We start from the raw sequence: 21,908 nt of genomic DNA, 5'->3' as shown, positions 1-21,908 counted from the left end.
CAAATATAACTTTATGTAATCGCCTTTATACCTCCGAATTTGCTATATTAAGCGTAGCGTTATGGATTTGACTGATAGCGAATCTGTAAGTCATGAGTTCGAATCCCGTTTGGCTTTTTTTTCCTTATCAAAAATTTTTTATACATATTTTTTGGTCAAATATTGGTAAAATCAGAAAAATTCTTAAACGGTGGAAGTGTTTTGATTATAATTTACTTTTATCCACATCAATATCGACAGGTGTCCCATTCAACCTTAAGCTAAATCATATATTGTATATAATTGACTTGGATCTCATTAAATTAACAATAAGTGTAATGAGATTAGCGGAAGAATGAAGAAAGTCTATTTGTTTTAGGCGCCTACATTCATATGTTTACGAATCCTTGGATCGGAATGAGCTGTTGATTAGCCAACAGAGTACCTGTAAATTAGGACGCAACCTCTCGAATAAGGAAATATGTACTCAATCTTTTTGGGACACTTTGTTTAATTGTCGTAGATGAATATATTCTAGAGCTCTTCTCTGATTGTAAATCAGCTGGGTTTTTTTTATTTAAACAAATTAACCAGTTAAACACAAATTCGTTCATCAACAGACGCATTATTCGGTTTTTACTTTTATTTTTTTCTTTACTTCACCGTTGTAAACAAAGTATAACGAATAATAAATACGTAATGAAAAGTGACAGAAACGACGTACTGTGAATCCGTGCGGTAAATGACCAATAAAAGTAGGAGGTTTATATAAAGATGAATTGTACCAAATACTTGTTTCTTTCCTGGTTTTTTCTTTAGTTTTTGAAAGGCTTTTCAGGCCTTCATGCAATGAAAATATATGGACATTTTTCTTCTGATTACATATACATTTCTGATTTCCCGACATACACACACAATTTCACAGTACATCGTGTCGTTTAAAGAAAAGAGAATGTTTAATTGTTATGTACAGGTCAATTGAAATATTTCATAAAAATCAAAATTACATATCACTTTCAAAAACAAAAATACTTCACATTTTACGATATTTTCTTAAAATATATTTTTATATGTAAACGGCACAGTCCATACATGAGGCACCGCTTTATGTCGATTTTAAGAACATATGCAATCATTCCTTTCTTTGGCACACAGTAAGTTGAAAGTTGCTTAACATCATCATCATCAAGAAAACGACATCCAATCGTCAAATCAACGAAACAGCTAAATTTTCACATGATTGTTTTTTTTTCTTCTCAGGAGAGAAAAAAAACTACAGTTTTACAGGAATAAATTAAAATAAAGAAGGTTTTATTGGATAGCCTGAAAGTGAAGCAATCTTAACAGACAGAGAAACAACAGTAACCGCAATCACGTGATCGCAAGTGTCCAATCACTATTGGTCCCTGCCTGCCCCGCCCTCCAGTAGAAAGGGTCCTGGCACATTCACAGTGATCGCAATATCCCACCAGCGATCAGATGTGGATTCTTCACTTTCGAAGACTAATATCACCATGGCATGGAGCACTATTTTGTAGAATGTCACCATGATTCAAAATGATTTTTTTAAAACCCTGTAAAGAAAGAATAGAATTATCAAAACCAAATAAATAAAAAGTTCATATCTATGAAGTAAGAAGACAAATATTCATTCGTTAACGTGAATTGTAGATACATGTTTATGTAAATCAAGGTATCCTTACCTTCACCATTACCCAATGGACTCCAGCGCCACACACTGTCCATTAAGACAAACCTACAGAACGAAAAGAAAATGTGTTTTCAATATGATTTTCAAACCTTGGGTGTAGAGAAAATTTTATTTTACGCATGGACAAATAATTGAGTTTTGCTTTTTATTGAATGGTAAGTCGACTTACGTGTGATTTGCCGCACGACGTTCCATCCACCGCGGGTTCTGATCTCGTGTACCGCCATTCTCCTTGCCGATCGTCACAGCATAAATGTTCACACTGTTTTGGTCCTTCCTACAAATATTCAAATCAATTACATGAATTGTCGTGTTTCAGAAAAAATAAACTCAAGACCACACATAACATTCCGTTACTTGTGTATTTTTGTTTTTAAAATTTTGCATTTTGTTGTTATTTAATTAAAATCCAACGTACTTCACAAGGCGGACCGCCAGTAAATCGTCTACATTGTTCGTGTAATGTCATGTATTTCCCGGGGAATGTGGTGGGGAACTGTAGGCTTTCCTTGCTGGATCTTTGCATTAAACACGAAGACCTGTCCATTCTGAGGAAATTCTGAAAGCTGCGGATTGAGCACTCTGAGAAACGGCTGAATTTGAATGAATCGTCCCTGGTGTAACTCATGATGAACCCGGATGAGGAAGAACAACTGCTGGCCTCGGACTCTCCGTCATGGTAAGCTCCAAGTCTGAAAATTAAGAAACGCGTCGTCTATGAATATATCATAAATGTTCCAATGGTATCAGATAAAATATCAGTGAGAAAAATCATTCAAATACAGAGTGTATACTTACAGATGCCCCACTTCATGAGCGGCAATGATGACTCCGTTAAAACTTGTAGAGGCCTCCCCAATACCAAAGTTGAAAGCGCTTCCCCGTAATAACGGAGCAGATAGACAGGCGCCCCTCACATACGCCACACCTACAGTTACAAAAATGTGTTATTTCAGCATTAGATATCCAAGCATTTTAAATTATTCGTATGTACATGTATTCCGTTTCAAGTATCATAGCAGGATGTTTATGTATATGTATTATACATATATATTTTTTGAATGATGTCTTTACCCGCTGTTCCTTTGACACATTCGTTTGAGTCTTTATTTGCGTCCATTGATGAAATGGGCATCCCTTGCCTAATAGCAGTCAATACGTTTGGACTGAATGGAGTGATGGTGTCCCGGTGTTTGACTTTTCGGCATGCATTTTCTCTGTTAAACGAACGAAATTTCATTTTAATATTATTGTTTATATCATCGTACGGCTTTTTTTCATAAATTATCGATGATGATTTATTTTTAATGAAAAAAATGAAAAATAAGAGTAATAAACTCTTACCCAGTTTGCAAGAAAGTAATATCGTGTACTGGTAAAACATTCTCGTATCGTATTAACCACTTTTGGAGACTGTCCATGGCGTCATACAAGGAGAATAGCTTACTCCCTTTGTATATACGGCTGTTCTCAATGAATGGTTGAGCATTTGGTTCTTTGAAAACACCAATTTCCCTGATTTTTAAATCTATAACAGGCCATTGACCGGCCAATGTGATTGTTAAGTACTTCCAGTTTACCTACAAAAAGGAAACAATAGATTTTATGGAATGCATTTACACGTATACTAGTATTGGGGTATATTGTACTAAAAAATGCATTGCTTTGTATTTTAATTCAACTGGAACTTCGAACTGCTATTGCAAACTTACTGAGTGCCAAAAATGAAGCAAGTATTCTAGTAATTCATTTGAATCCCCCTCAAAAGCCCGGAACAGAGCATGGTCAACAAAGAGAAGCAACTCTGGCTCTATCCTGGGCGATCGGTATTGTCGTTTCTTTCGTCGATGACTTTCTTTCTTTGAAGTTTTCTTCTGTGTGTCTTTCTTGATTTTATCAACAAAATCAGGCACTGAAGTAGATGTAAAAGGGGATCAAGTCAACATTGGAAACAAGTAGGCCATGAAATCTTGAAATTCATGAATTATTTTAATTCTTTAAACCGTGTCTAATTTATTTTCCACACTTTTTATACGTATTGAACTATTAACCTTTTAATGTATCGTAATTAAACATGGATTCCTCTTTGTCCTTGGTCCACATCGTGTGTTTGACTGGATACAGGTCTCTCTTGTGACGTCGTCCGGCGTTTGGGGGTGCAACCATTAGCTCGTCAAACATAACGCCTTCCTGGAAGACAAATGAATTATTTATGCATCGTTTTTACACTGCAATTTCATATGTGAAAGTTTTTATAAAATTAATTTGTCTTGTAATTAAAAATATCACTTCTTGCAAAACATTATCTTAATGTTATTTTTTAAAACTATTTCCTGTTGCAAAGTTTATAATTTAAAATTCATGACAATAGGCCCATTTTTTCACTTGCCAATTTTGCACCTATGGTTATATATGCACGCAGTTGTGTGAAACGAATACAAATTGTTGAAAAAAAGAGTATCTTAAGAAATGACAAATAGCAATGCGTTATGATAAATATTTCAGAAGTCGTTTATATGCTTATAAAATTCGAATAAACCTGTGGACGATCACTTTAATACCGAATCATGTGGCTTATTTGAAATAGCTTGTAATTATCATTAATCAACTTCATAGCTTAAAAATAGAGCAAAATAAATCTATTTTAGGCCTATTTCTATTAATAATCTACATCTTTACGAATCAAACTTCTTTATAGCTTTAAAGTAATTTGCTTAATCTGTCCATTATAATTATTAAGTGTTCTCTGTATTATGCCAGACGACATTAACTGATAATATTTGGGCATGCGCAGATTGGACCTTCGAAAGGTATTGTATACTGGTATGTGTACAAGATAAGTATGATTTGGTAAGGATACACACACGTGTACGTACAATAGAAATATGATTTGGTGAGGGTGCACACAAGTAAACGCACAATATTACTATGATTTGGTGAGGATGCACACGAGTATACGTACAATATAATTTAATGAGGATGCACACAAGTATGCGTACATTTTTAGTATGATATTGTGAGGATTCACATATATACGTACAATATAAGTATGATTTGGGGAAGAACCATCGACTCTGTGGGATCGGATATTCAAAAAGGTTCCTGAATTTATGTCGTGGTAAAAATTCATGGACTTGGCTATCTTATGTAAATCAACCTGTAAAAAACGAGAAAGATGTATTTAATTACCATATACAATCCGCAAACAGTCGGCTGCTATTGTAGGCAAGGTACAAACAGATGGAAACTCCAACCACAATAAAACATTTATGTTAACCTTCAAAAGTTATCAAATTAAAGTGATGCGAAACTCACTGGCTTGTATTCCTCTTTGAATATGGTTTTCCCCGTTGAATCCACTGAAACGGATAAATACCGCACATCCTCGTGAAACAAATTGTGATTCACCCTTTGCAGTTCAACATTATATATATTGTCAGGAGTTGCAACCTTGACCCCGAGCACTTGATCTACATTGGGGTCCCCAAGAATATGGATATCTGCAGGAACGTTTCCTTGGATTCCCGGAACACGCCCTTTTCCTTGTCTCCCCGGCGTATAGGAGTTTTGTGAGACACCTTTAGATAAAATCAATGTAGAGATTATCTTTATTGGTATCAATTAGAAAACATGTCAGTGCTTTATTCGATTTGTATAAAATTCAAAATTTAAAATGTTAAATTATTTGGGTTTTACCTGGTTGGTACTGATTGGACGGATTCCATCGATTTGTTGGATAACGTGTATGCTGCAAAACACAAAACAGAATAAAATCTTAGTGATGCACGAATACATGACCACAAATGGGAACAATGGAATAATATTTGTATAACAGCAGTTCAAATGTATGAAATCGGGAGTTTTTTTATTTCTACTTTGTATTACTAGCTCTTTTGAGTGTCTAACACATATTTAAACGTAAAATAGTTATCAGAAAACCACACAAAAAAGGTCTGAAATGCTAACAAACCCATTTATGAACTTTATGAGGCTATAGAAAGGTATTGGACTCAATGGACAACCTTGTCATACACCAAACATTATCATAGTTCACTACTAGTGATACGATTTTAGATACATTGTATAGCGCGCTAAGAGGGTGTGTTAAATTGTTTCCTTATTATGATCCATGCTCTAAAAGAAAGGACGCTTTTAATGGAAAATGTAAATGATTGTTAAAATATAGAACATGCTTAACTCTCATACATTATTGTAACACAGATCGATTACTGCATATCCTCGTGTCGTACATTACATACAATAGTACTATTATGTGTTTTGAGTTATTTGTGTTAAATGATGATCGATAAATATTGATGGTACAGATTAAATTTCAGACGAATTAAACTAAATATTTTTTTTAAACAAAGGTATGACTGTTTGCTTACGAAACTTTGAACAATCGATTTCTTCGAAGGTTTCCTTGTGTAACAAGGCATGACGGAATTATTGTGCATATCAACAATACCATATCAATTTTACTTTAAAACTTTATAGGAAATTTCCTTGCTATCTTGTTCAGTTGAATTCTTCCCATTCAATAACTATATCATTATACTTTATTTCAATTCATCCAAAAATCTGACAATCTCCTTGTAACAGGCACCATGTCAATATACATATTATGAATAATTGAATGAACAGAGATATTAATTAGTGCCAGTGACAGGACATGGTCAAATTAATTGATGGCGGGGAACTACGGACGGACTAGGTATACAGTTATACGGAAGTGGGTCTTAATGTTATCTGTAATATCCATCCAAATTACCGTGCAATAAAACATCATGTGTCTAGATTTTACATTCGGAACCAAAATATCGCCAGTCAAAGAGTTGTTCGAACATACTAGTATTTTATGTACAAAGGGTTCGGACGCAAGTCCAACAACTTACTAGGTCATAAAAATCTACGACTGGGTAAAAGAGTACATATTTCTGTAGTTAAAAGAGGCAGGCTTGCTACCTTTCATTGTGAGAATTGGAAATATTTTCAAGATATTTTAATTACGGGAATCATTAAGTGTAAAAAAAAATTGTATAAACGCTGTCATCATATTGTCTTTATCAAACCTTGAGCACGTTATGTTAATCAAATCCTTTCTGCGATCTAACACTCAGATTGCGCTATAGTCATTCATCAAACATTCTGATATAAGATAATGATAATTATTAATAATGGGATCATAAGGCTTAATTATCGGAGACATTCAAATTACCATTCTCTGACATATGCATTGATGTCTATTGCACGTCTGTACGAGACAACTTATGATTTCCGTGTCAGTACGGTTCAAGTCTAATTTATTATAAAAACTAGTGCACACAAGTTTGTGGCATATTCTTAAAAACTGACATTAACAGAATTTTATTTTATCAAACTTAGACAAATGTTCTTGTGGGTTTTTTTTTAAATCATTATTTTGCTGTTAATTGACTTGATTTGCATTTCAATAAAAAAACAAAGTTATTAATATGTACACTATCAATGCATGGTGAAATTCTGGTGGATTTTACTTTTAAAATTACTAGTATTTCTGTTGACAAAGGGTAGAAAGTCTTTATGGATTCAGGGTCTATCAAATTCAAATACATAAAATAGTTATGTACTTTAAGATCAACAACAGAACAACAGAGTAAGACAGTGGTCAAAACAAAGTCAACGACGCTTTATAGTATAATACGAGAATTCCCATAAAATTTGGAAATAATTTTTTACAATCATATACACATTATCCAAGCCAGAAGAAGACCGCTGCGGTAAACCGCTTAATGATAGCGGGGAATAAAAGACTCGGTTTAGTCTGGTCTTAATGATTATATGGCATGTCAAATAGAGACGAACCAATCATCTTTGTGAGTACAGATTCCTTAAGTTAGAACAACGAATTAAAAAATTTTTTCGATTCAAAGTTCTACCTGAAAATAGCATTATATGCATACGTTTATCAAGGCGGTATTTTAAATAACGCGAAATGATTCCTTCAAAATAAATTTCGACAATGGACGAAGAACATCAAAACAAACAAATAAAAGTTATTGTTTGGTTAATAACGCTTGGAAATTTGACGAGAATACCTGCCAGGGAGGGCGGGAAAAAGGAACAGACGAAAGGACTTTGTCCTTAAAGAAATAAAGTAAGGCGATAACTTGCTCACTAATACATGGTGGCGTTTTTGCCGATACCTGTCAGTTCAATAACATAGTTTCTGTAATCATAGATAAAACCGTTCAAACATTCACCATTGACGGATCTGAACTTCATGGTGCAAAGTAAAAAAAAAAATAAATAAATAAATAAAACTACAAATCCGCCATTGTGTTCGCGGATCAGGAGGCAGTTATTAGAAATGGCCGATTAGTCAACTATTGTGGTTTTTCCAAATTTTTATTCTCATTTAACACTCTGCGTTAAATATACTCTTCCAACTACTTGGACTTTAATTTCTTCGTATCAATTTATATGAATGATATAATATTTCATCGTAGTTCTTCGTAACAATTTATATGGATGATATAATATTTCATCGTAGTTCTTGGAAACATCGTTTTCTCACATAAGATCGAAGACTTGTTGGAATAAACACTTAATTAACTTTTTTAAAGACAGAAATAGCAATCGAGTCAATCTGGACTGGTATGATGTGAGCAGCACCTGCAGACAACGTGAGAAGACCCATTGCTGGACAGCCAGTAATCACTTATGACAATTAGGGTCTGTCATTAACGGCCCTTAAATGGACACCACCGTCGCGCAGGCACGACCGGTTTATCGTTCAAACCTCTCCCTTTGTCAGGACCCCATACCGCTCCCACAAATTTTCCATAATTGGGTTACCCCAATAAAACATGCAAGTGCATCTTAAAACTGTGTTAACATGCTACTTAACAATGTATATTGAGCTGGTAACACAAAGCAAGAACTGATTAACACAGAGAACACAGGCCTTTTTTGGATGAATGCATAAACTATGGTTCAAAGGTTTGTTGACTCACACTGACCTGATAGTGGTTTAAAACCATTTTCCCAGAGATTTTATATTTTTAGAGTTCTCCTAAAATTCTTAAGTAAACCAAGCGATATGAAAAATTTTGAAAATATGAATTTCAGACCAATTTGGACGTCTTATATTAGCAATTACCAGCTTCATACTCGCAATTAATGCAAATTTTGTATAAATTTACCTATATTAATCTTATTTAAAGAAATGCGTAACATCGGTCCTTGCTGCATATGGCCGACGGTATACACTATATAATAAAAAGCCCATAAACAGAGCCTGGCAAAATAAGTTTTATGCATATCAAAGTGCTCATTCCGAATAAAGGTATTGCTATTTGTGGCATTTGAAAAATCTTATTTAATATAAATTTGCTTCATATCCCTATTTTTATTTTTTAATGGCTTGAACTGAGGTAAAAGCCAAAAAGGAAACAAGCACAAAAGCTTTAGAGTACAAGGAAGCATTCAAAAATGGCGACACAGCAAATCGAGTTCCTTCATGATGGATGCATTAGTGCTGCAATTAACAATTGGTATTTTATGACTATTCTGTTTTTGGCAGTTTAATTGGAACTGATTGGGAACACCTTAATAAGACATCTGGACGTTCTGGAACCATTCTTGTGTTAAGGCTGATCAAAGAAAGACTTACTATGTTAACTATAAACGTTCGTCTTCCTTGGAACCAGAAATTACAGATATAACAGTCTATTTTAATGCGATAATGTCCATTAATAGACGAGTCCAAGGGCTATAAATATGTTTGTTGACAGTTAATTTTGTCTTTTTGTGAATTTAAGGATACCTTCTTACATTAGTTTATGATTTATAAAAAGAAAATTAAAATCACATTAAAAGGCAAGGGTCAACATTGTTACAGAATTTTAATTTGGTACTCGTTTCGAAAAACATTTTAGAACCTTCTAAAAATATATGATAATTTAAACTTAGACCAGACGCATGTGGGTTAGAAGGACGCTTCCATTAACGTCAGGGACGTGACGTAATCAAACAAATAAGATACGATTACAGCGTTAACATCCGAATACCTCAGGTTTTGTGTAAGCTTTGCATAATGAACATCGTTTCTCTTACCCCCGGGGTTTTCTACCCGTAACCCGGTCCATGTTAGTGTATCCAAATCGTAGCCCGGGGTTAAGTGACTAAACGACGTATATCGCTGTTTGTGGCACTAGTGTTTTCTGCTTCGATATTTGTTGTATCTGATGGCAATCCCAATATTGTTAAAACCCGTGTATTTTTATATTAACTTACGACCAAGTAGAAAGAAAATAAAATGAACTGAACTTTAGAAATTATTGAAATTTTTGTAACACCTATGAAGAATGATGAAATGGTTTTGAAAATTTACAGTTGATTGTGTTTAAAATTATGATAACTGACGGAAATGCAAGTGCTTCCTTCATCATAGCTGTCAATGGAGAAAGATCTCTTCTGGAAATAACCTGGCTCTTTATTCAACCACAGTTTAAAAATTAATTTCGAAACAGTTTCTTTGTAACACATGATACCTTATGACATTTCTCCTCCAAAAAAGTGCTTCTCTATGTATTGCGTTTTCCAGAATCTACCTTCTTGATTAGACCAGTAAAACTGTATTCTAACTTGCAAGATTTTAATTAGTTTGAACTTCCAAAAATTGTATGTGACATCTGTCTAATTGAAGCGATATTAACTTGACAACATTAAACAATATCTACATGGATAGGTAAGGTGTGTGAATGTAATAAAATCATGTAAAAAAGATTAGATTAAACAAAGGTTTTCTACAACAGATAATAATTATAGATAGAGATATATGCAAATTAAAACATTTCGTGTCAAATTTTGGTAAAAATGATAATTATCGATTATTTTCTTAACAAGCACTATCAATCAAGCTAATTAAGGTTTACCATTACTCATAAATAAACCTCACCTATCTGTAGATCAGATTTGGAATAATGCAATTCATATTCTATAAAAGGAATGATTGTGCAGTGTCCCGACTGCATTGATTTGACACAGTAGCATTAGTTATTACATAGTATATTTTAAGACTAATTTCAAATCCTTGCTAGTAAAACGATAAAAAAAATATGTCGTCAAAATAAAAAAGAGAAACAAAGCAATGCATTATCAGTCCATAATCCTGAATTTCCAAGTCATGATTTACACTAAGTATTAATTGCTGAATGCATACAACCAAGCAAGAGTTGACTTAGGCCAAATCGACCTTGTTGTTCCTTGTTTTTTGTCCAAGTAAATGATAGGTGTAATTCCGGTAACAAGACATTGAGAGCACCAGAAATCCTATATTCGCCCTGGAATTGGTGGATATTTTGTTGTTTGTTTGGATTAAGAACGTTGACAGTTCATTTCTTGGTTTTTTTGTTTGTTATATCTTGGTTTCCTCAAAGGAATTTTTGTTTTTTGTTTGACATTATGATAGAAATGGTATAAAAAATTGTTTACAAAAAAGCTCGATGATAAAATTTTAAAGATTTTTTCTGGTTGATTCTCTAAGCTTTTGATTTTTTGTAATACTATAAAACTTTTCTCCTTTTGACATCGTGTATCAAAAATACATAAAAATATATATTTCCTATTGATCAATTTGCAGGGGAAGTGACATCAGTGACGTCACAAATCGTTTCCCCAATATTCCCCATTGGATTCCATTTTCCTAATTGCCAGTGACCTCTTAACATTGACAAGACAAAATTAAATCTTTTAAAAGAGGAAAACATTAATGTATTTAATTAAGATGCCAAAAATCAAAAGGATATCACGTTGTAACGAGGAAAACAGCAGGAATCCTAAATAAACCATGATGATGTTTTTGCATGCAATAACTATAACGTCCAAACTTGTTCACAACTTGATGAAATATTAATATCAAAGTTATATAATGAAGGTGATAAACTCCAAAAAATAAGTTAGACTGTGCCTTCGTGTTTTTATTCTTACCCTCTCGTTGTTTGACAGGCGTAGATTTTAAATTAACATTTCGGTTATTATTCAGTCTTCGGGAGTATGTGATATGAATATCAATGGGATCGAAATTACCTATACATTATGATATGCAATGACGATTATTCAAGATCATGTTCTCTCACAAAATGATTGATTATTAGGAGGAACAATATCTGTGCCTCATTTTTACTTTTTAAATGTAACTTATGAAGAATGTTACATACATTTTTGAAATTATAGCAAAACAAAAATTGTACAGAAATCATGCTAACGCCGCTAAAATGATTTACAAACGGGTACTCGATTGCACATCACAAAAAAAACCACCAAACTTTTTCTTGCTAACATAACTATTTGAAGTTTTTCTTTGAGTAAAGTTTCTTTGATTATCTTAAATGATGTTGGGGATATAAAAGAAACCAAATGCATACTTATTTATATCATAAATGAAATATCATTAAACATTTTGATGATAGTCATTTTAATCAAACGATATGTAATTTTTTATTGTAACAAAAATAATTTAAAATAAATGGATTTATACATACCTCATACTGCCATTGTGAATAACTTGTGCACGTGGATATGATGAGGGTAAGAAAATAAGTCTTGATCATGTATAAAAATCCCATTGTTATCACAAATATCACCCAATAAATAAATAAACAGAAATTAATTCACTTGACGGCCGCGTCAAATACAAAAGTTGACGGTGTAAAATCCTCATAAATTTAATTTCATTTCCAAAAGTTTTTCCATTTTTTGTGTTGGTTTCTTGTAATCTTGATTTCCGGTGTTGCTGTGTTTTGCTGATAGTGAACCCCGAGAGCTGAAATCGACAGCGGTAACGAACAGGCTTGGCTGGGTGACAGTTGCGCTAGAGCTTTTTTCGCCGTCGCGTTCGCCGATCACTCTGAGGAAAACGCTAGCTCTTCGGAAGTAGTTGATTTTCCGTCATGCTCGTAATAGAGGTTAATCACGGGCGTACGTTCGTGTAATAGTGCCTTCGTTGGTTACGCTTGACTGCGGACTGTCTTCGGGGCAACTTGATGGAGATCAAACACTTGTTACCTGTGTTTTCAGACTTCACTGCTGTAAAATAGAAAACAATTTGGCATTTTTATGCGAATAACATAATAAAACATGTCGTTGCATTAGGGAAGATGATTACCGAAAATTATTGAGAGTATCACAGACTAGAATGAACGATGTTAACACAATGGCAAAACACCTCTAAAGATGTGACAGGGGTTTGCAATTTCTGGTATTCTTTGATGGATATAAGCGTTTGAAATATTAATAGCTTAAAAATCAAATCACGTAACAATGGCAAAAACACATTCTTCAGACAGAACAGGAAAGGTTTTATATTTGTTGAATAGGAAACTAATCTATCAAAGGAATCAAATGGTTATTATATGTGTTATAATTAAAAGTGTTGTTCTAAAGTAAGAATTAGATATTGATACTGTGTGACTCTATATTATGACACCATTATTCATACCACGTAGTGTATTAAAATATCCACCTGTTATTGCCTAGTCTTCAGTAAGAGAAAGAGGGGCCGACAGGTTCAACTAAGAACCGTATGAATCCTATTACTATTAGAACCGTTTTAACAAGAGCTTGGACTTTCAGTGGGATGTTTTTATCTAGTTTGCTCATCAAAACAAGCTGTCAAACATTGACTCTCTTCTAATTCGCTTAAATAACCTCATTAATATTCATGAATGTCAAAACCTTGCTCTGCTGTGTGAAACTGACACTGTTTCAGTGAAATATACATCCCTGGATAAAGTCGGACGAGTGTCATTGTGTTCAATGTATGCATATCTATTAGCCAATGGCTGGACAGTTAACCTTTAGTAGACTCCGCCTTCATCAAAGCGGAGTTTATCACGTTCTGCCCAAAGTCCAAGCTCTTGTTAAAATGGTTCTATTATGGCTTTGTCACTACTTTCAAAATATCATCATTTTTGTATAGTAGTTGTAAGCATTGGTGAGGAACTCGGTCTGAGTTAGTATAATTTGTGTCTGAACCTTTTGTATATTATACTAAGCATAAAAATACAATAAATACATGTATGTTCAAATCAGGAGAGAGGTAGGTTCCAAATAACCACCAAATTTCAAACTCTTTCATGTTTGTAAAGTCCAAAGCTTGGAATGTAAAATTTATTGTAATTTTCCTAAAAAATAAACCTCATGAGCTGATAAACAAATTCAAAAAATCTAAACGTATGAATCAGCAAAATGTTGCAAAGGAGAAACTGTGTACGTTTGCAACTATTTGGGTTCTATAGACGTTATCAGAACTGCACTGAAATCATGCGTAAAATAAAAGCTAGCGGAAATTAATTAGAAATCAATGTATTTAACTATAGTCGTGTATTTTGTCATATACAAATTAGACAATTAATTACTGTAAAACAGTTAGCACCGGCTATCAGTATAGGTTATTGGTACCTCGTGTTGTTAGTGTTAATATGCAAATCAGCTAATTTGCATATGTCAATACTATATCACATGGCTCAAATGTTTTGCAGTCGAGGATATGCACTTTGACACAACTATGGTCATATGAAACCCGCAAGGTGGCATATTATTCAGTTTATTAAATGAAAGCTGAATTCCAATGAATAATGACAGTTTAGAGTTATAGTTATTAAATCGCTATAGTGAATCCCATTATGTTAGATATTTTGACTCCTGAAGCTCCGTTTGAATACGATGTATTGATTTACATACATTCTTAGTGTTTGAAGAAACTGATGATATTCTATCGAGTTTGTATGATAGTCACATAAGTTAGGATTGCGTAATTTCAAAGCATATATCTGATCCAGGAATTCCAAATTGTATGTCAAGGAAGTGTGATTAAAAACATGTTCATTACCTTGTACATGTATTCATGACGTATTTCTCTTCGTAAGTAGAATCAATTCCATTGATATCGAATTAAACTTATGATCGATTAGTCACAATTCAATTATACATAATTATTTTTTTTTCAATAAATGTCAAATTTGTCAAATATTTGGAAATGATAGTTTGGCGATTCGATCTCTGGAGTTGAATGACTCATGTATTCACTGACAACTGATGGGTTTGACCCTATTGCTGGGAACAGTCACTCTACAAAAGTTGATTGAAATGATCGTCTCTTTTGTGCGTGATTTGACATCAATTCATTTATGAATTAGGAAATCTACGTCGCAAATATTTCCTCTTTGAATTGTAGGGAAAAATTACCAGAATACTTGACAAGCTGGCATATTGACATTCTTAAACTTCCTAAAGAAAATTCTATAATCCAGAATCGAAAACAGTTGTATATCAATTGATGTTAATACATGTACATATAACTGTTCGGGCGGTGTCGTTCTGTTGGTCAGATTCTAGTTACCCCTGGTTTTTTCTCCTTATGTGGTTTTGGGGTTGTTATTTATACACATGCCCTGTAGAACGTTGGAGTTTTTGTTTGTCGTAAAGTCAATAAGATATGGAGTCGTTGTACTTGTAGAATCGTTGAAAGAGTATACTGGTAAGTGGCTACCTAAAACTTATTATTATTAGTCATCAAGTCTGATAATGAGTTGCAAAGTCTGATAATGAGTCACCAAGTCTGATAATGAGTCGCCAAGTCAAATTATGTGTCGCTAACTCTGGTGATAAGTTGCAAAGGCTGGTAAGTCGCAAAATTCAATGATGAGTCGCTGTGTTTGTTGACAAGTAGTCAAGCCTGATATTGAGCATCATAGTCTAACAACGGATGTATAGCTAAACAAGTTATTAAATTTTTTGGTGAATTTTTCTTCGTTTTTTCCCCTTTATACAGCAATAATCTTTTTTCTATACGACAAACTTAAAACCAACAGTGGGGGGTTTCAATTTTATTTTGACAAGTTGATGAAGCATGTAGTTAATTAAGATGTATGTTAAATTTGGTCTGTTAACAGTTTGTTTAGGTTTTTTTATTGTTTGAGTGACAAATTTGACTTCGGGGTAAATGGCTGTGTAGAGATAAAAAGTAAAGTAACTACGAACAAACAATGAATACTTTGGAACGTCATATTGCACGGCATTTCTTCAAGGTTTGCATGCATTGGAGTAACTAAAAATATTTCTGCAACTGGAAACAAAACCTCAAAAGGACTGTTTAACATATAAATAGTGAGAAATGACATATGACATTTACCTTCATGCAACTGAAGACCCAATTTTCTTATAAGAATCATACTTGGTATACGACATGGCTAATGTTAGAAAAGGTTACCTTTATTAGGTACCTACATTTTCTGCAACTTCACAGTAATCATACTTTCATAGAGTGTTTAAAGACACGCGTTTAGACTTCATCACATTTAAGTACTTAGTTTGCATCACAAACTGTGGTTTGATCACAACGAAAATTCATTTATCACGATAATGCTACAAGAGCTGACATTAGAAAATCTTAAATATACGATTCTGTGACCTAATAATTGAAGTGACCAGAAACTGCTGAGATTTATTGTACTGTATAGCTATAAAGCAACGAACTATTATAATGTTTAAGTAAACACTCTCAGACTGAATATGTCTGTCAGATATGTCCTTGCATATTTGAAAAAACAGAACAAATTATGACTTTTCTTTGTATTAAATCTCTTAATCCAAAGAAGTCTTTTTTAAAATTTATTTTCATAATGTAACGAAGGGACATTAATTTCGCATTTGCAAAACAGATTTCAGTCATTTGTAAACATAATGGTTACAAAATGAAATTTAATGTCATTTAAATTGATAAAAAATACATTCGCGGTGGTTTTAATTTATTGAAATTCATAAGTTTCACAAGCACGCCGCAGTTTCATTTGTTTTCTCTCATGGTAGAGAGTTCACCAATAATATAATCTTAACAGACCATTAAAGGACTTTTTTCAGCAAAATTGCCATAGCCATATTATATGAATTGAGACTCGAGGGAAAAAATATGAAGTTCGTCAAATATCGTAAACGTTTAAATGTATTTACGTACACTTGCTGCTGCTTAAAAAGAATATACTATATACATGTATAGTACACTGTCAACTGTTATTTTAATGTAATCTATCCTTGTCGAATGTGCGTTTGTTCAACCTTTTCAATGTAAGAGGTCACAATAACTTCCCGAGCATCATTGCCGATGTGAACTTCGTTCATTTTTTTTAAAAGACGGTTATTTTTAGTAAAAGCACTTCTGCAGCCGCGCAACAATATACAAAAATAAATTTTTATGAACGAAAAACAATTCATTTACAATTGATCTTCTTTTCCATAATGTAAATCTCTCCGGTTCTTTCAGCCTGGATTTGTTAATGGTGACAATGCAATTAGCAGTGACGAGCAGCTAGTTACTGGGATGGCAGATCATATTTGTTCACGAAAGATTAATTTGCATTTATATACGACATATTTTTATTACCATGTGTAAAAACATGTCAAAATGTAAGGGTTATCGTTACTGGAACATTATGCTGAGTAGCTTAAAAAACTTCATTTCTAGAAACTGTTTACTTCTTGAATAAGACCAAATTATTGTGTTTGAAAAAATAAGCGAAATGCTTCGTTGGGAGTGTGTTTAGAAGAAAAAGAAGACGGCATACACTGAAAATGTACTATACAATGTCTTCCCTTTCTATCGCCCCATATTCAGAAAAAAAAGATTAACTACCACACGGTCTAGACAGGATATATTTCTTCCAACTCTTTCAAAGAAAAAGTGTTTGCTGTGGATTGCTATAAAAAATAACCTTTCAGAGAAAATTTCCAAACTTTGCTTTGACAAAAGTTAATTAGGCCGTCAGTTTGTCCACTTTATTTTATTCTAGCTGGAATTGACGATTTTATTATGAATCAAACTTACAGCTACGTCATTCCCTTTTGTTTTGTTTTTTAATTCTGATGGTATGGTAATTAAAAGAAAAGGTTAATAACCTTGTAATGCCTTTTATCATGAAACCTTGAGCAGTCACTCCAGAAAAATTAACAAAGTTAATATTTAGTAAAGAACGACAACCCCGATTTTAAAAAAAACGACAATTTATAGCTCAATGTTTTACGACATCTGACACCATCTACTGCAATTTCCAAAATGTCTAACAGATAAAACCGTTAAATAGTATTCCAACAGCGGGCCAAATATAATTTTTTAGGAGTGTGGTACTTTAAACGAGACTCGGCTAGACGTGTCACCTTGGTGACGATTGATGGCTGAGACAGGCTGCCTACCGCTCTTTGACTATTTATGGTTACTACAACAGTAATCTGTTGACCAACGCCCAGATTTAAACTGTTAAAGTGAAAGGTGTTACAAAATGTTCAAATATTTACATACTCTTACTTTTTAAAACATTTGACAGTAAATACTACATGTACTAAAACAAAAACAATGGTAGAACAACAAAAGCTACAACCAGGTCACTTCATTTCGATCACATTTTCGTATATACTTAACATTTCATTTCAATGTGTTCAACCCTTTATAAATCATCAGTATTTTGACATGGGATATTAAAACTTGCTGTATCTAGAAGTTTTATGATTTAATATTTTTTTATGGTTATAAATTTGAAAATTATTCATTTCTCTTAAATCTATAATTATTTCTCTTTAGTTTGATTTTGATTGTGGTACCGGTTAATACGTTTCCATTTGAATAATATTGGTTGAATAATGATAACATTATTTATATGTTACATTTGAACGTCTACCTTAGAGTTCCGTATACATGTACTATAAATTACTAATAGCTGACTTACTTTTATTCTGCTGAAACACGAATTCTTTTTAAGTCTCACGCAACATCAAAGGTTGAACCTGGATTTATTGTAAAGGTACATCCATGTACGATGTGAAGAAAGAAAAATTAGAAACTGTCCAAAAACTAAATGATGCTTGCTTGCCTAACCTTCTCACGTTGTGTGTCAAACTTATCTCAGCTGAGCTTATTTACATATTCTAATTTTGGAAGCAGGCAATGGCTTCAGGACTTTTTTTTCTCGAGATCTGATTTGCTGAATAAAATGAAATCAAAACTGATCAAGCATTGGGGTCTTTCATGAGGAAACTCGTAAACATCAACAAAACAAAAATTGTAATTAAATACCTTGTCTCCTTTGGTTGAACATGTTCATGTCGAGTATAATTCGTGATTTAGAAGAACTTGAAAGCAACAATAATTAACTTGAAATCAATATATATTGTTTTGTTGCATGCATCATTATCACCCTCATCCCCCTTTAAAACCCACACACAATTTTTTACGTCTATTTTAAAATCGCAGGAAAAAAATTGAACGTACGTGTATTGCATTTATTAGAAAAACATCTGTATAAATAGGCTAGTGCGCGTGCTTAAAATTTTCTTCTACTAAATATAATCAATTTAATACTTAATCATGGGTATCATTAATTCTGAGAACACTAATTATTTCAATGCAGCAAGTGAGAATTATGTACTATTTAAATCCTTAACTTTATACTGACACAGTTTGTAGATGATATCGTTCAGCTGTTGAACTTCTAAAAACGAAATAGGGAAAAATTCTAATGATAAAATAAGTAATGAAAATGCCAAGATATTCATCAAGATGTTGAATGTAAAAACCCGTTGTATAAAACGTGAGTTGTCAACTTGTTTAAAACAGCAGAATCCGATTCCAATAAAATGTAAACTCAACAGTAACATGTACCTTTGAAAATATGTTTGTACAAAGGTGATAGATGTTCATGTATTTGTTTTTATTTTACATGCCATCACGTACTTCTCAAATTGAATAAGAAAACAATTACGTATCCAGAACAATCATTTATCTGAACCACATTGCTTTTTTAGAGAAACTTTCCACCAACTGCTATCATAATATCATTTATTGCTTTGAAATTTTTAAGGAAACATGTCAGCTATTTTTAAACACGTTATTGTTATCTTACTATACTTTTATCCTATAAAACGTGAACTTGTAAATTATCAACTTAACAAATAAAAGTTAAAAAGAAATCATGTAATTTTAAATATTAAACTCTTTTTTGGACACCCAATTTTAAAACAAACACCGACCTATTTACACAGACCTATAACAAGAGATTGACACACATTAATTTCCCGTATATCATGATATTAAAACTACAGTCATAACTTCAAAATAGTTGTCCTTGCTTTCTGCAATGTAAAAGAAAATAATACTTAAATAAAAAGAAAAAAAGATTCTTTGGTGCTTTTGTTTGATTGCTTTAGATCAGGAAACTCTGTATATTCATTTCGTGTTTATGTGCTATGGATTTTATTTAATATAAAGATCTCCACAGGTGCAAGCGACAAATGTGAAAATTACCTAAATTTGCATATTTAATTAATTAAAAAAAAGTTGACAGACGAATAGCCGTAACAAGACATACAATTAATATTAATGTAATTTGGGAGGATACTGCACCAAGAAGAGGTGGTTTTGAAAAGTTTTTCTTTGTAATAAAAATAGGTAATATATACAAATTAAACTTTTAAGATTGCTTTATAATTATGGTCAATTTCTCTGACAAACGTTTTTAAAAAATGTTCACAAATTAATTGCATAGTTCAACAATACTGATTAAAATCTTATTTAAAAGACATTTGATTTCATATGTACAGTGCTTCTCGTTGATACTATTTAAGTGATTGATTGATAAGTTGTTACTTTACGTCACATCCAAACTATTTCAATATAGCAAGACGTTACCTACCATATTGAACAATGATGAATGTAACTGCTACATCTTGAAAAATACTGGTGTTATTTTACACCCCCCCCCCAAATAAAAAAACCCCACAAAAAAACCCCAAAAACTCAAAACAGCCTGCACACATACTTAACAATGACCACCGAAAGTGTGTTACCATAACTTTTTACAAAATGTATATATATATATATATACTCACTTTTATGGTCAGAGATATGCCATGTTTTATTACAGAAAAGATTAACTCTCCTGTATGGAAGACATGCACAGCAAGTGAACCCAAATACAACAATGGCATCTATCTGAACATATATTTTAATTGTTACGAGAAGTGACATGACGTAAGACCCACCTTGTTTTCAGGTCCTTTGTTAACGGGTGACAAATGAGGAGAGTAGAACTATTAGTTTAAACTGACAGTAATTTCACAAAAAACCCAGGCAACAAAATGGCGGGTTTGCTTTAATAAGTCGACAAAATGCAAAGACCCTTAAATATGTCTGTACCAACGCCACACTCGAGTGACTAGCGACTTACTACACATGTAATAATATATGACACAAGAGTGAAGTATAATGATTATAATAATATATAATACATATATATATACGGTCTAAAATGCACCAGAAAGCTTATTATTGGAAATCTTAATCACTCGCTATCTTTCAGGAAAATTTTCAGCTTTCGAATTAGAATATCTTTATGTTTTCTTAATACGCATTTATTCAAAGCATACTAGTATCATGTTTTGATTAATATTTAATACCAAGTGGTTTTTTAGAAGAAATTTTCTTAGTACCAAGTCAAAGTAACAATGCATTATAAAGGGCCAAAAAGATGTAAGAAACAACAATTACATCAATAACAACAAAAGCAATAATTAAAACAACAAATACATTGTACAGTCCTCGTAATGCCCTCTTGCATAAATATGTCACTATGTTAGTAATACATGTATTTTTCTGTGCGTACAGGTACATGCATTGCAGCCAAACTTTTTTTTTCTTTTCGTTTTTTAAGATAAATGTTTCAACCAGTTTCCTAGTCACATTATCAAGATAGAAAGTCTTTCTCACTCTTTTAATTCTTGCAGATTAATTTCTACTGTCATATAAAATAATACAGAATAAGCACCACGTAATGCATTTTAAGTACTACAAGGTCAAACGCGACGGAAAACCTTTACCGTAAGTACTGTGACCCTTCTTTGGACAATAAATAATGCATTTATCTTTGTAAGCAGATTTTTACTTGAATTTATTCCCTAATTTAAATATATTTGCAAATACAGAAATGTATTTCTATTTTGTGTGGCTTTAGCTTTGTCATTGATTCGTATATAAGTATCTACATTAAGGGTTAAATTCTTCACAAGGATTGCGTGTTCTCGCTTGATTTTATTCAAACGTATGCTCAATCGTATTTCTGTCTTGTGAATCCTTTAAGCCAAAGAATAAACTTCGTTGTTAAACCTAAATAAAAGTAATAAATGTTCTTTT

The 21,908-nt window shown here is 32.8% G+C and overlaps 1 protein-coding gene across 2 annotated transcripts; it reads right to left on the bottom strand.

Annotated features, from left to right (window-relative positions):
* Window positions 1-602: 602 nt before the first annotated feature.
* Window positions 603-20,697, bottom strand: LOC128166594 (uncharacterized). Of its 2 annotated transcripts, none has more exons than XM_052831866.1 (14): window positions 20,609-20,697; window positions 12,217-12,760; window positions 5,387-5,438; window positions 5,006-5,268; window positions 4,731-4,847; window positions 3,742-3,880; window positions 3,403-3,602; window positions 3,035-3,270; window positions 2,765-2,907; window positions 2,489-2,618; window positions 2,109-2,382; window positions 1,860-1,967; window positions 1,683-1,735; window positions 603-1,553 (listed from the first exon to the last, which is right to left on the bottom strand). In XM_052831866.1, exons 2-13 carry the CDS (start codon window positions 12,298-12,300, stop codon window positions 1,691-1,693), a joined length of 1,791 nt encoding a protein of 596 aa, XP_052687826.1. In that variant the 5' UTR covers window positions 12,301-12,760; window positions 20,609-20,697; the 3' UTR covers window positions 603-1,553; window positions 1,683-1,690. The 2 variants fall into 2 exon arrangements, with proteins under 2 accessions (XP_052687826.1, XP_052687827.1); XM_052831867.1 differs by lacking the exon at window positions 20,609-20,697 and adding an exon at window positions 18,451-18,575.
* Window positions 20,698-21,908: the final 1,211 nt, after the last annotated feature.

Source organism: Crassostrea angulata, chromosome 10 (genome assembly GCF_025612915.1).
Source record: "Crassostrea angulata isolate pt1a10 chromosome 10, ASM2561291v2, whole genome shotgun sequence".
Lineage (NCBI taxonomy): Eukaryota > Metazoa > Mollusca > Bivalvia > Ostreida > Ostreidae > Magallana > Magallana angulata.
Note: the sequence above shows the minus strand (reverse complement) of the source record. Positions and strands in the feature narration are given on the sequence as shown.